General features: G+C 38.6%; 1 protein-coding gene across 1 annotated transcript in view; it reads right to left on the bottom strand.

The window, feature by feature from the left end:
• Window positions 1-277: 277 nt before the first annotated feature.
• dpys (dihydropyrimidinase) overlaps window positions 278-14,966 on the bottom strand; it is a 23,774-nt gene continuing 9,085 nt past the window's right edge. Inside the window, exons 4-9 of the mRNA XM_015391694.1 lie at window positions 12,856-13,045; window positions 12,528-12,684; window positions 12,259-12,400; window positions 9,762-9,904; window positions 3,661-3,868; window positions 278-700 (exon numbers count right to left, since the gene is read on the bottom strand). Of these exons, the coding sequence (XP_015247180.1) occupies window positions 641-700; window positions 3,661-3,868; window positions 9,762-9,904; window positions 12,259-12,400; window positions 12,528-12,684; window positions 12,856-13,045 (900 nt within the window). The 3' untranslated portion in view covers window positions 278-640. The remainder of the gene's footprint in view (window positions 701-3,660; window positions 3,869-9,761; window positions 9,905-12,258; window positions 12,401-12,527; window positions 12,685-12,855; window positions 13,046-14,966) is intronic.

Here is a 14,966-nt window from a genome sequence, read left to right as displayed (position 1 = left end):
CGCAGATCCTGCTTAGCATGCAAGCAGTCTTTTTGGGTCAATAAAGTGCATTTGAACACTTGTGTTTGTCAGTGTGTTTTCATGGATTTTTCATCAAATAAAAAGATGTTTTTGGGCGAGGGAAACAAATCATGTTGCCATTGGCAACAAACTTAAGGGAGAAATTGGATTAAAATAAAAAAAATAAATAAAAACTAGCCTCAGAGAAGAAAAGAAGCAAAAATCAGCTCAGATTGCAGTTTTATTATTCAACTACCACAGTATACAAAGTATGAAGGATGCACACTGATTTATTGTTGCTGCATTTTAAACATTCTTTCATTAAAGCATATTTCACTTGACTGCATCACACCTTTTAATCAGCAGAGTGGTCTATGCTGAACTGGATTGGATCTGACTCAGTGACCTGAGACAGAGAAAGAAATGTGCCATGGTGTAAATCAGTCTGAAGAAAACTGAACGAGGTGTTGAGCAGTGCTCACTTAAAGGCTAATACCCTGAATCAGGTCAATTAAACATCTGCCCCATTTCAAACTGCCCTATATGTGAAATGTCTCTTCTTTTGCGCCTTTCTGGCACCTGGTTTACTCTGCAAAGACACAGCTGGAGGTTCAGAGACACTTTCATCTTCCTGGTCAGTTCAAACAGACAAGACTTTGCCTTCATAGGGCTTTCTGATCACAGCTGTAGGTCTCCCCACCTGTAGACAACACACAAAGCCAAAAGAAAGGTTAAGCCACTTCACTGAAAATGCCAGTAAGTACATCCAATCTGGCAGCTGATTAGGAATTTTCTTAGAGCAATCACAGAAAAGTGGCCACGTTGACCTCAATTTGAGATTTTCATTTATTCCTGTATGCTGCACAAGTCTCCTTCTGCACCTGCGAAGCTGTTAGCCAATCAGCCTTAGTCTTATTAATGTTTCAACATTAACACTCAGCATTTAAACTCCTCACTGGTTCCTCTTTTTATCTACCCCATATTTTTCCTGCTCCTTACTTCTCCTTGGATTCCTGTTCATCCTTGGCTCCTTCTGTCCCTATTAATTTATTAGCTTATTTTGTCATTGAATTAAACCTCCAAAGACGACCTGCTGCCTCATTCTTTCTTCATTTGGGTCCACATCCAACTACACCATGACATGAACACAATAATAAGTAACCAAATTCAGTGCCCAGACTTAGAAAAAGAGAATAGGGACTATTCTAGAATAATATATGTGCATGGAAACCCACCCTGAAATAAGGCTTTTAAGACAAAGAGCTAATATTTTCTACAGAACTGCACCTATCAGGCTTTACAAAGCACATCATTTTTATCCATTTTCTGTGATTAAATAGTTGGATTGGTGAAGTGATAAAGCATGACTGTAAAGGTTCTCAGTCATCCAGGTCACAGTCATTCCAAAAAAAGAAAATTAAAAATAATCCACTGGATTTTGTTTCCAAGTTTGAAGATGCTTCGCTTCCCATCCAGGAAGCTTTTTCAATTTAAAATGTCAGGAATAGCGATGAGTTTAAGGTTTTATTCAGTAGCCCAACAAAGCCTTGTTTTAGTTTTGAAAAAATGCAAATTGGAACGAACAAAAGGGTCCACCCCTTTAGAATGGGGGACTTTTGGCTTCTTTTGTTAGCCTGCAATGCCCGATACCTGTCTAAGTGTTTAGACGTCTTCAAACTTTGAAAAAAGTCCAGTGGATAGTTTTTAATTTTTTGGAATGACTGTGACCTAGATGTCTGAGAATCTTTACAGACATGCTTTTTCACTTCACCAATCCAAGTGTCTAATTCCCGAAAATTGATACAAATGAGCTGCTTTGTAAAGCCTGATAAGCACAGAATGAGGAAGCAAGTTTGAAGATGTTTCTCTTCCCACCCAGGAAGCATTTTTCAATTCAAAATGTCAGAATTAGCGTTGAGTTCAAGGCTTTATACAGTAGCCCAACAAAGCCTTGTTTTAGTTTGGAAAATATGCTAATTGGAACGGACGAAGGGTTGATCCCTTTGGAATGGGGATTGTTGGCCTGGCTGAATAGGCGACCCCCCTTTCAGACACTGAGGCCCCGTCCACACGAAGACGAACCCTGGCCTAAACGCACAAATTTTTCACCAAACCAGCCTCTCATCCATACGAAGCCGGCGTTTCGGGGGTCTGTAAACGATCTTTTTTTTATTCAGCCTTCAGAGTGGGAAGATTTCGAAACGCCGTTTTCGCGTTTCCATCTTTACGCTCTAACCGCATTTTTTTTTTTACACGCATGCGTCATAGCGTCACCTCTAAACACGCATGCGCGACACAGTATCACAACAACAATGGCGCCGTTGCTGCTAATGCTACTCACCCTGCTGTCGGGCTTACAACAGAATCTTCTTCTTTTGGAATATCTCCAGGAAGAACAGAGCAATATAGACGACATAGTTCAGCACCTCAATTTGACTGAACCACGAAAATGGACCCGCAGGGCAACCATGTATAAATATTAGTGCACATGCCCAACATTTCGTCGCTTATTTTTGCTTTGGCACCACAGCGCCACTTACAGGCCTGGCATACATTTTGCAGCGTTTTCATGCATTCGTGTGGACGCTCACATTTATTTTACGTCTCCGTCTTTACGGCAAACGTTTTGGAAAATATCAGCGTTTCGTGTTCGTTTTGACTTCGTGTGGACGGGGCCTTAGACAGGTATGGGGCATTGCAGGCTGACAAAAGAAGCCAAGCGACCCCCATTCCAAAGGGGTGGAACCCTTCGTCCTTTCCAATTTGCATGTTTTCAAAACAAAAACAAGGCTTTCTTGGGCTACTGTATAAAACCTTGAACTATTCCTGACATTTTCAATTGAAAAAGCTTTCTAGATGTGAAGCAAAAAATCTTCAAACTTGGAAACAAAATCCAGTGGATTGTTTTTAATTTTCTTTTTTAGGAATGGTAAAGCTTGAAAATTTTCATTCAAGGAAAGGAGAAAACCTAATATCCAATTGCCTAGACTGAACCTTTTCAAGCCTGAAAACGCATGTTTTTTTTTTTTTCCTCTGGGTATATCTTAACAAACAGACACAGCAAAAAAAATAAATAAATAAATGAAAATACAACCTCAGCTTTGCTTTGATTGGCTGTTGAGCAGAAGCAAATAAACTGCTCCATATAGGAAAGAACAAAGAATGCAGAATAGTAGCAGAACATAAAATATCCAATATAGGATAATATAATTGATTTGATTATGGAGCATGGATGTTTTTTTTTTTTTTTTCGTTTCATTTTAGTAGAAAATTAAATCTAACCAGAGAGACAGTTACTGTATTTCATTTATGCTTTGTTTCATACAGAGTAATTTCAAAAAACTTTTTAATTAGGCCTTGGGAAGCTAGAAGTAAACAGGCAGTAACTGTGATGATGAAATTTTAGTAACATTTTAAGGAGATGAACAAGCACTGTGGTAGCCATTTAAAATTTCATCACTTCCTTTGATGGGCCCTTGGCTGAAAAGAATACGGAAAAAAAATATGCAAGAGGGGGTCACTGCAGTGGCAGGAAGTCGGACGAAAGTGTGCTGCCATTTGTCTGGCGAAACTGGGAAGGGCCATTTTGAACGGCTTCTACTGTATTTAGTATCAAAGTGTGGTTTGATGACTGAAGGCTTATAGTAAGCTCTGACTCACCTGATCCCTTTGCTTGATTCTTTTATAAACAAACTCAGAGAAAGGCTCTCTGTGGATGAACCTGCCATGTCCTGGTTCTACCTGCAGCTTTTTGTTCTCATAAACCACTTTGCCTCTGGAGATGGTGATGATTGGGACACCGTGGCACTCCATGCCCTCAAAGATGTTGTAGTCCACAGCTTGATGGTGAGTCTTGGCTGATATCCTCCTGCAACATAGATGTACAACATTATCATATTAAGCAATTTGGCTGCTGCTGAGAGGTGACATCATCTGAAACAGAGGAAGTGAGAGAATCAGACATTTACTGAGATTTAATCTTCCACTACCCACCACTTTTTCAGTCATTAAAAAGACTTTTATATTTAAAGCATTTAAGAGGTGTTAATTATTGAAACACAGCCAGGGGATTCTTTGCAACAAACAAAAGCTCTACTTTTCACAATAACTGCATTTAAATTTAAATAGTGGATCTAAAACATGTGTGAACACCAGTTAAAATTCCATTTATTTTGCTTCCATCATTCAGAGTTGGGCAACAGAAATCTATACGCAATCTGCTTCTGAACTATATGTTATTTTCCCAACCCTATTAGCTAAATCTCTTCTTTTATCCATTTTTTTTTTTTTACGGTAGATTTAATGCAGACACCTTCCATCCATCCATTTTCTGTCATGCTTATCCCAAGCGGGGTCATGAAGGGTGCTGGTGCCTATCTCCAGCTATCTATGGGGTAGAGGCGGGGTCCACCCTGGACAGGTCTCCAGTCCATCGCAGGGAAACACAAAGACAAACAGGACAAACAACCATTCACACACACATTCACACCTAAGCAGAATTTAGAGAAGGCAATTAACCTGACAATCATGTTTTTGGACTGTTGGAGGAAGCCGGAGTACCCTGAGAGAACCCACGCATGCTCGGGGAGTAAATTACATGCAGAAAGACTCCAGGCAGGGAATAAAATCTGGAACCTTCTTGCTGCAAGGCAGCAGTGCCACTGAGCAGAATTTGGATGTATGCATGTGCGCTCTAACCAGGTGAAAAATATTCCTTCCTTTGTATTATTTATCATATTTTATTGTTATTTCCTGTAAGAAAAAGGGTTTTGTTCAAATTCAAACAATTAAACCTAAATCTGTGGAAGGTACAATTAGTTTTCGGCTAAATGTATAGAATTCAACAAAAACTTTTAGGAGAATTTTTGACCATTTATAATTTAAAAAAGGAGAGGAAAAAGTGGAAAACTGTATTCCATGAGATGCACTTTATTAAATCTCACTGAATTTAGTTTGTTTTTATCCCCTCACTCCATCAGCCATAGAAATGACACGGCTCAGAACTGGACTACTTTACAGTGTGAATGTTCTGTGTGAAGATTTACATTCTGGATTTCATTTGGATACTATTTTGGCCAGGCTAACAAACACTGGATTAGTCTAAGCAAAGATTCCCATGTTTACAACACACTCTGAAGGCAGTGCATTGCCAAGCTGTAAGCACAGCCTAGTAATACACAAGGGAGACACCCATCATATTGTGTTACCCCCTGAGACCCAAAGCAGTTTCTAGAAAAGTGGTGTTGTTTTAGATCAAGTGTGAGGTTAATCCTCAAATAAAGAACACACAAATTCTCTGACACAACAAATGAAAATATAAATCTATATTGCTAAAAAATACGGAAGCCGAGAGCGGTCGTATTTGACTTTTATTTTTTTTTGCCTTCTCGAGATAATGACATAACTATCTTGTTACCAAGGTTAAACCATTAGTTGTTTTCTCTCGACTAACTAGATAATTATCTCATTATCATGAGAAAACGGTTACTGATTACTTGAGACAATGAGATGATTAACCTGTATGAGTAATGAATGAGGCTGGCCAACAGTCCTGGATTCCCAGTCCATCCATGCCTGCAGGGCCCCTAGTTGTGTAATTGCAGTACTGCGTATGCACGTGTAGATGATTGGATTGCATGGAATACAGTAGAAACAAATCTGATCATTTTTTTAATGAAAAATCTTTAATCTGACTCATTTCGGGGGTTAATGCATCTTAAACCTGTTACAGGCGTAATACCGGGGCTGTTTAGAAAACACCTGGCTCTAGACGCCGGAGGCAGCAGATGTTAGAGCTAAATAAATGGAAATCCTTAAAAATATGTTCTGTAACTTTAAGGTGGGTTAGAAATTAACCTTCAAAAAAAAATTAAATATGAAAAAGAGACCATAATGTAAAGGCTTTAGATCAATAGACATGTGTTAATCTGACCTGGTCAAAGTCCAGACTCAAATAAAACTGGCAACACGTCGAGATGTCCTGTCACTTTATGAATTTGTATGCAGGTAGCTCATGTTACCCTGTTGGCCTATTGCTTTTTATTTCTGCAATACACTCTCTTTTTGCTACATTTGTTAGTAAATTTAACCCCTTACTGTATTTACCAAAAACAATACAATGACATAGAGGTAAAAAAAAATATAGAAAAGAGTAATTAATAATCAAGAAATTAATTCAGCCAAGCAGGTCAGCATTTCCATAGTTGGGCTGTAAAAAGAAAGAAGAGAAGTGCAAAAGCAAGTGTTGAAAGGGTAAAGCAATGTTGGATGCCAAGAGGGATAACACATGAGAAGCACTTAGATTACAATATAAACCTTGGTTTTCACTGAAGCGAGAGCTAAAGCTGCAGAAGCTGCCAAATAGATGTGTGCATGAGTAAGTAAAGCCAGAAGATGATGATGATGTACAACCAAATATGTCTGCTGATCCAACGGGATTTTATGCTGAAAAAAGGAATAGGTAAAAACTATTAAGAAGAAAGTATAGTATTTATTGCCCAAATAGTTTGCATATAGAGCGCTTTATGAATTTTTACAATCATAAAACAGTATGCAGGGGGGTAAACAAGGAAGTAACCAATTAGGCTAAGTCAGTTGTCACCTCCCAGCAAAGTGTGGAAAAAACTCAGAAAGTCCAAGATACAGCGTTAAAAAAATCGGCACAAAATTTGTTATATTTTTTACAGAGAAATAAGATTTGGAGTACGGAAGAATGTTGGTGTTCACTGAAGCGGGAGCTAAAGCTGCCGAGGTGCTCTCGTGACTGTAGAGTTGTTGTATTTTGTTGTAGTTGGCATCCTTATTAATACTGATACTAGTTATAGAAACGCCACTCTTGGTGTAACCCACCTGCACTGGAAAAACAATCTAGAAATAAGTCAAAATGTTTCAAATTACGTGCATTTACCCTTAATTTGAGTACCGGTAGGTAAGTGAGATAGTTTGCCAATGGAATTAATGCTTTTACTCTTAAAATAACATATTTAGATAAAATGCATTTGAAATAAGACAATGCGATTGTGTTTTCTTATTTTAAATCTAATTTGTCTTGTTCCATTGGCACAGTGGATCTTTTTCCTCCTGAATCCAAGAAAAATTGCACTTATTTTAAGAAATAATGACTTATCTAGATTTAGATTTTTTCCAGTGTGAAACATTGGACTACTAAACCAATACATTTAGTCTAGTTGTAATTCTTGCAAAATCCACTACAGAGCACATTAATGTTTCTGTAGACATAATTGAACTTTTATTGATCTCACAATGGAGAAATCTACCTGTGCATTTAACCCATCCCTTTGGGGAGCAGTGGGCTGCCATTGTGCGGCGCCTGGGGAACAGTGTGGGGTTAAGGGTCTTCTTGTAAGGTAATCTGGACATAAAAAATAAACAAAAAACTACACGGGTAGAAACATTGCTATAAACTAAGGCTTTGTTTTATTTTGATTCTGTATTTTCTTTTGAATATTGCATTTGTTGCAATTTACGTGCAATAAAATGATCAGTTCAGTGTTCAGTCAATCTGACGTCTCATTATTCTTTGTGGAATTTAGTGGGTGTTTAGTTCCTGTGTCATGCTGGTCCACAGCCTTTATAATCTAAGTATATGTAAATAACATTATGATTAAATCAACTAATTGATTTATTTGTTTTTACTTTGATGCTATGTCGCTCTTTGATTATGTTACGAAAAAGAATTTTCTTCTCTCATATGTTCTGATAGGAGGATCTGGGGAGGATTTTCCAGAACTGATGCTGCAGATCGGTTTGTTTAATTAATATTAGTTGCTCTTTAACCACATTAAGCAGTCCCTTTACTGCAGGATGATCATGCTCTATTGGGTAGTTGCAATCTGTCACTCTAATATTTTTGAGGTTCTGCCAGTTGGATGCTCATCGCACCCTAGTGCTGGAATTCAATTTATGCTCAACCATCTGAACACCATCAGAACAGCCGGTTGATATATATAACATTATTTCATCATGATCAAATTATTTTTGCTCCTTTTTGTACACATAACTATGGACCTTCAAAGATGTTGTACACTTCCATTACTGTAAACAGTCTGCAGTGGTAGTATCTACTGGAATATGGTTTGAATCACAGTCCTAATAGGTTGGCTTCCAGATTCCCAACAAATAAATCATGATGAATTGAAAGACAACATCAGACATGGAAGGGGAATTTGAATTTGAGTCTGACTCAGCTTCTTCTTTGAAATGCACTAAATGGCATTTTTCCACCATTCATATTAAGATAGCTGCCGCAGAGCCATACATCATGCCCGCTGTTGTGTGCACTGACATAAACAAGATGTGTCCCCATTATTCAAGTGGCCCAATTATAAGAAACAAGGCGGACGAGTGATCTTCCCCAGCATTAGGCGGTTACGCAACCGTTTGTAGCCCCTGGACCCGGATGTTATGAAGCAACGCCTGTGCTGAGGGCAATTAATTACGCTGCATCACAGATGACTTCACGGCCATGGCAGCTGAATACGAGGCAAGCACATGGTTGGAATGCATTATGACATCGCCACAGATGCTGCGACGGTAAGGAGAGAGTGACACAGAGAAGACAAACAGTTTTAGGTCCTTCGTATAACTATCAGTGATCCTCTCAGCTCCCAGAAGTCTGCAAATGTGACGAGTGGATTCATTTACGGGACATTACACAAAGGGGTAACACATGTCTCTCTCATCCACATACAGTAAGCTGTTAGAGATCTCCCAGGAGTGCTCAATCAAGGTCCAACAACAAATCATTTCACTTCAGTTATATAAGACTGTGGGACACATTATACCATATGCAACTGGAATGAGAACTATCCTGAATGGTTGCATCTTCATATAATCCAAAAAAGAGCTACTGTGCTCTGCTTAAATCTGGAATAGAATAAAATGATTTCATTGTCATTATGCATCACTGTGCAATACATTTTCCATTGTTTGGTGCAAACAATAAAAAAGCACTCAACTAAAACAACAGGTACATAAATAACCAAAACAACAACATAAAAATAGACAGACATAACAATATTATGCATCTGTGCTACAAAATGACAAAATAAAGGTATTGCTGTCAATATGAAGGCCTTATTTATGCATCATACATAATTCAAGGGTAAAAATAAGCAACTATCACTTAATCCTCTTTTTTTTTCTTCAAATCATGCAGTGTTGCAACATCTTAAAGCAGTTACCAAAAATAATCTGAGCACTATTGGTTCTGCTCCTACGTAGGAATATTTGTCACATTTACATCCTCACAGTTTCCCATCAGGATCATCATGAAGAGAAGCTGCGCATCTAGCTTATATAAGTGTACGACAGAATGGGTTCTTTAAAACGCTGTTTCCTTAAAAAGATACTACCCTCCCACCCTAAAAAATGTAAATATCCATCCCAATGTTCTGGAATAATGAGACGGATGCAGATGTGAAATGTGTTATGCACTGGTTTGTAGATGAGGCACACACATAATCAGCTTAGTATGTGTTAAAGTGGCACAGCATGTGATGGAGCACCTCTTTTTTTAGCTTTCTGTATTTAGAAAGTGCCTGTTTTCATGAGCTACAATTTTGAAGTGTTGTCTCATTTACACCCTGAAGTCATGCTGTTAAATTTCCCCGAATGCTCCAGCAGCATCTTGTACACTTCACCACTGGAATATTTGACTATAACTTATAAGAACCTTCCTATAAGGCTCAGTTATAAAGGTCTTCTTTAGAAGTAGCATTGCCAGAGCTGGGGGTCCTCACCTTGTCATCTTGGGGTCCCATATCACCACATCGGCGTCAGAGTTTTTGGCGATGCGGCCTTTCTGTGGGTAGAAGTTGAAGATTTTTGCAGCGTTGCTGCTTGTGACGGCCACAAATCGATTCTCATCCATTTTGCCGCTGTGCTAAAAGGAGAGTGAGGTACTATTTGAATATAGGGGTCACAGCGAATGACGACAACATTCAGAATTACTACACAAAAGGTCGGCACTTAACTTTGCCAGCAGCAGCCTGCTTGAGCCAAAATATCATCTATAATTTGTGATTTGTAAGCACTGTAGTAGTAAATCTTTCCAGCCCCCCCCACCTTACACACAGCTACAGCGTGGAAGTGCAGCATCAGCACTCTCAAGAAAATCTGCTGCTTTGCGAGTTTATTACATTTTCTGATTGCAATGCAGAAAAGAAGTGCATCTAACATTTTGGTTTACAAAGGAGTAAATATAAGCTTGACATTTCTTTAAGTTGGAAGAAAATCACAATGTAATAAGCTATAAGCTAGTTCCCTTTGATGTTAAATGTGAGGATGTTACAACAGTAGCCATTTCTACACTTTCCTTGATGGGTCCTTGGCTGGTCCCCTAAAATTCCTTTTTAAGCATAAATCTTTGTACTAAAATTTTCTTTCTGTAAATAACTATGTTGGGTTCATGGAGGGGATTTTGCTAGGAGTTGCAGGGGAGTGGGCTGCCATTCGGCTGGCGTTTGACTGGGAAGGGCCAGTTTGATTGGCTGCTACTGTATTTACAAAAAGAATAAGACCAGGCATCCTCTAGATGCAGATCCACTTAGGGTTGTAAATATGTGGGGGCTATTCTGTATGACAAAGGATGCTTTGGAACATGTGGTCAGGAGCCTGGAGGGGGATTGATTAAATTAATAAAAGAGATATATTCTTTATATTAGTCAGCTCAACTTAGTTCTATCCATTAATTTTATTGATGCAAGTAAACAGACCTGTGATCTCAACAAAGCAGGTTATGACTGCCAGCTTTGCACCTGTAGAGACTGAACCTTTTTCTTTTTTGAGGAACTTAAGCTTAGTTACAAAGGATGGAGAGTATTTTTGAACAGCTATTTTCAAATTGTACAAAAGGTTTGAATCTGTTTTAGCATTTGGGCTTTGACTTTAGCGTTTAAACCCGTGAATGTGCTTATATCTAAACCCCTCCATAGCTGCATGTTTGGAATGCCTCTGCCCCAGTTTCTAACTTCACTGCAAAAAAGGATCTAGAAATAAGTAAAACATTCTTAAATTAAGTGTACTTAACCTTAATTTGAGTAGGTAAATGAGATAGTTTGCCAATGGAATGAGTACATTTACTCTTGAAATAAGATAAATACATAATATGCACTTGAAATAAGACAAAACAACTCTGTTTTCTTATTTTGAGTGTAAATTGTCTTGTTCAATTGGCAGTGTCTCTTTTACCTCCTCAATCCAAGAACTAATGCATTTATTTTAAGAAAAAAATTACTTGTCTAGATTTTGAATTTTTTCTAGTGTTGTTTTCGTTCTCTGTATTGACCTCCATCCTTTAGCTTCCCTATCACTTTTAAATAAACGTATAGCCTTTTCTGGTCTAACTATCTTCTTCCATGTGTTTTCTCTGTTTTACTGCATGACAGGCTAAGTTTATAGGGCACTTCTGAGAGTTTTCTTTTAGCTATTTCACTATTTCATAAATGCCAGAGTTGTGGAGTGAATGACTAATCAGTCAACAGATTCTCCGACCTTAGTTGTGCATTTCTGCAGTTCCTCCTGAGATATGCGAGTTAGTTAAGCTTGAGATATTGCTCTAAAACTTCACCTTGATTTAAACTCCTCCACGACTCCAGGGACGATGCTGACATGTTTACTCTGCTGCTGTTTGTTAACTTTAAGAACTCTCCTCAACGGTACAGCTGTATTTATACTTTTGTTTTTAATTCCACACAACTTGATTCTGCTTACAAATGGATGCAGTTGAACAGATATGAATACTTTTACAAGTTAATTACTGAACAAACTAATCAAAAAGCAAGGGAAAAAAAAGACATACCAGAGTTAAAATAAATGTATTTGCCCTTAATTTAAGCAAGTAAATAAGATGATCTGTCAGTGGAATGAGCACTTTTGCCCTTAAAACAAGATAATTTGGATATCCTACTTGAAATAAGACGGCAGTGTTGTTTTTTTTCTTATTTTAAATGTAATTAATCTTATTCTATTGACAAACTGCCCTACTTAGCTGCTGAAAAATTGTTTCCAGTGATTTTTTGCTTTTGGCTCGAGTAGAAAACAGTGTTTGTTTTAACTTATGCACTATTGTAAAACCAACTAAAGTATTTTAACTTTTTGGTTTAGATCAGATCTTACAGTAACAGTTAGAAAATACCCTCCATGCTCATGTTTGTCAACAGGCCAGAGCATGTGATAATCTGCTGTCTCTGTGCTAATCAGTGTCAGACACAGAACAGTTGTTTAAAACAGGCCTACCACTCCTCTCTCCCAAATGACCGACATCCTGTCCTCTACACCATTCACTCCGTTTGGGATCTTAGTGAAGTCGTCTTTGCCCAGGGCCTTCTGGCACACAGAAAAGGTGCAGTTGTCTGTCCCAGTCAAACTCAGATCATCACTAATGAAAACACAGGTTAAAACAAGCTAAGGCCACAAAAAAACATCAGATATCAAAACAGCTAAGTTCTCAACCTGAAGCAACAACCATATAAAATATCATCTGAATCATAATTATTTCCACCTACTTGGCCAAAAGGTCCATAAGATAACCTGGAGTGCTGGGGTCAGGTCTAAGGGGAGGTCCCATAACAAAACCAGCAGCATGGGCCCAATCTTTGTGCCAATAGTTGGTCCCATCTGTGCCTAACCCAGCTGCAATCGGCTCCCCAAACACCACACGGCCTTAGAAAAGGTCATTAAATAAAACAAACTTAGATTAGAAGTGAAATGATTGGGGATGAGCACCATTCATACACCAAAGGAGTATTTACAGCTTTACTTTGGGTTTATCAATGATGTCATCCTCTTTAGCTTCTTTGCCAAGTCAAGCATGTGACAGTGGCGCCCACTCACCGTCCCTGCGTGCGTTAGAAACCACCTTGGCAGCTGATTTACTCATGACATGGACCACATAGAGAGGGCAGTTGACGGCATGAGCAATTGTGATGGCTCTCTGGGTGGCCTCAGCCTCCACCTCCTCTGGTCGACAGAGTTCATGCCCTTCAGGCCCTGTGATGCCCATGGACAACATCTTTTTGGCCCCCTGTGGGGTTAAAATATAGAACAGGCATGATGGAACACAATCAAGAATGGGAAGAAGAACAGTTGTGTGTAATTTAAGCTCTATAAATCACCATTTTTTGTGAAAGGTTTAAAACTTTTTAACAGAACAAGAAACCAAAAACCAACAATTTCAAATAAGTCAATATCTCTACAAAGAATTGTTCCAGGTATTGTTTACTTAGTCCTTTTAATGTCTGAAAATAATTTTTGCGCAGGTAACAAATATTGTTGTACACCATCACCACCTGCTGGTAGTGCTTATGCATACATCCATAAAGTTGTTACCTTTTTTAGCTAAAACTTCTTCGATGCATTCTAAGTGCCACTCATGTCTTATCCCCGATGACATCTAATATTTCTCTTGCTTTTTCTCAATGGATGTTGGACCTTTTTCTCCTTCTGTACTTAATGCTTAATCCTTGCACACACGGGCTATATCATCATATATCATCGAGCATCTAATTCAAAGTTGTATTATGGTCAAAAGGTTAAGATCGACAACTGATGGTGACTCAACGATTAAGCAATCATCCAATTCAAATAGAATAGAATAGAAAATCCCTTTATTGTCCCACAATGGGAAAAAATGGGAAAATGTGTGATGTTTACAGCAGCAAAAACATTGTAAAAATGGTCACACAAATATGGAGCTTAGAAAATGTATAAGAATAACATAGTGGTGAAGAGTAAAAAGATAAACACTGAAATACTGTACTGTACAGTACAGTTATACTAACAATATAATACTGTGGACCTGGAAAATAAATAACCAATATACAGCTATGGACATTTTTACAGTAGTGGATATTTGAAAATAGCAGCAACATCTGAGATGTGCAAAATGCAAACTGTGCAAAATCAGCATGAATGTAACAACTTATTGATGTTCTTGGGAACAGTGGTGGTTATAGGGTTTAGAATAGAGTTTAGAGATGTTATTGAATAAACGTAGTTTAGTGGTTGATATTTTTATGATTGAAATGACATTGTCTAATCAATATTGAATCAACATATGCCCTTTGTCAAAATGTAAAGATTGCTGTTTGACAGAGGAATCTGATGTTTCAATCCCTTAAGACCTTGTACTTCCTGCTTACAAAGAAGGGGAGCTTCGTACTCTATGAGGATACAGAACTGTTGTACAGTGATTTACAGGTCGGCTACACGCTGATGCAGATTGTAGCACTGTTGCCTTGTAGCATTAAGGTCTTGGGTTCGATTCCCAGACTAAGATCTTTCTGAATGAAGTTTGGCTGTTCTCCCTCTGCATGCATTCTCTCCAGGCACTGGAGAATGGCTGTTAGGTTAATTGTCTTCTCTAAATTGTCCTTATGTTTGAATGTTTGTGCATGGCTGTATTTCTTTGTATGGATGCGTGTTGCCCTGTGACAGACTCCCTGCAGGGTTTTACCCATAGACTGTCAGAGATACTGTAGGCACTGCCCCACTGTGACCCTGACAAAATAAGCGAGAGAATATGCCCAGCTGCTTGTTTTCCTTTTGATCCAGAGCCAATGACTGGATTGCTCTGCGGAACTGGAGAGTGAGCTGGATTTTGACTTGCCAACAAACTCACTGCAGGCAACCTCAACCCTGGTCCTTTGTCCGTGCTGTTCTGCATCTGATGCCAGCTCGGAGTATTTTAAGCTCTTCCATTCATAGGCGTCATGGCCCCCATGGTACAACCGGTTGGACTAAGTAAGTGGAGCAGAGACAGGATGAACAGACCACAAGGCTGGGCCTGAGATTTCTAACAACAATCTCTGTAGGAAAACAGAGACGATGGTCAAGGAATGTCGCTTGTCTACTTGAGCTTTGTTTGGTGTTTTTATTAGCTCTCATGATAGATATGGATTGTGTAGCTTGGTGAAGTGGGGCAGGTAAGGCATTGGCAAAGGTCC

The sequence above is a fragment of the Cyprinodon variegatus genome, unplaced genomic scaffold, assembly GCF_000732505.1.
Source record: "Cyprinodon variegatus isolate N-32 unplaced genomic scaffold, C_variegatus-1.0 Scaffold556, whole genome shotgun sequence".
Classification (NCBI taxonomy): Eukaryota; Metazoa; Chordata; class Actinopteri; order Cyprinodontiformes; family Cyprinodontidae; genus Cyprinodon; species Cyprinodon variegatus.
The sequence above is the reverse complement of the archived record's forward strand: the minus strand, read 5'-3'. Positions and strand labels throughout refer to the sequence as shown.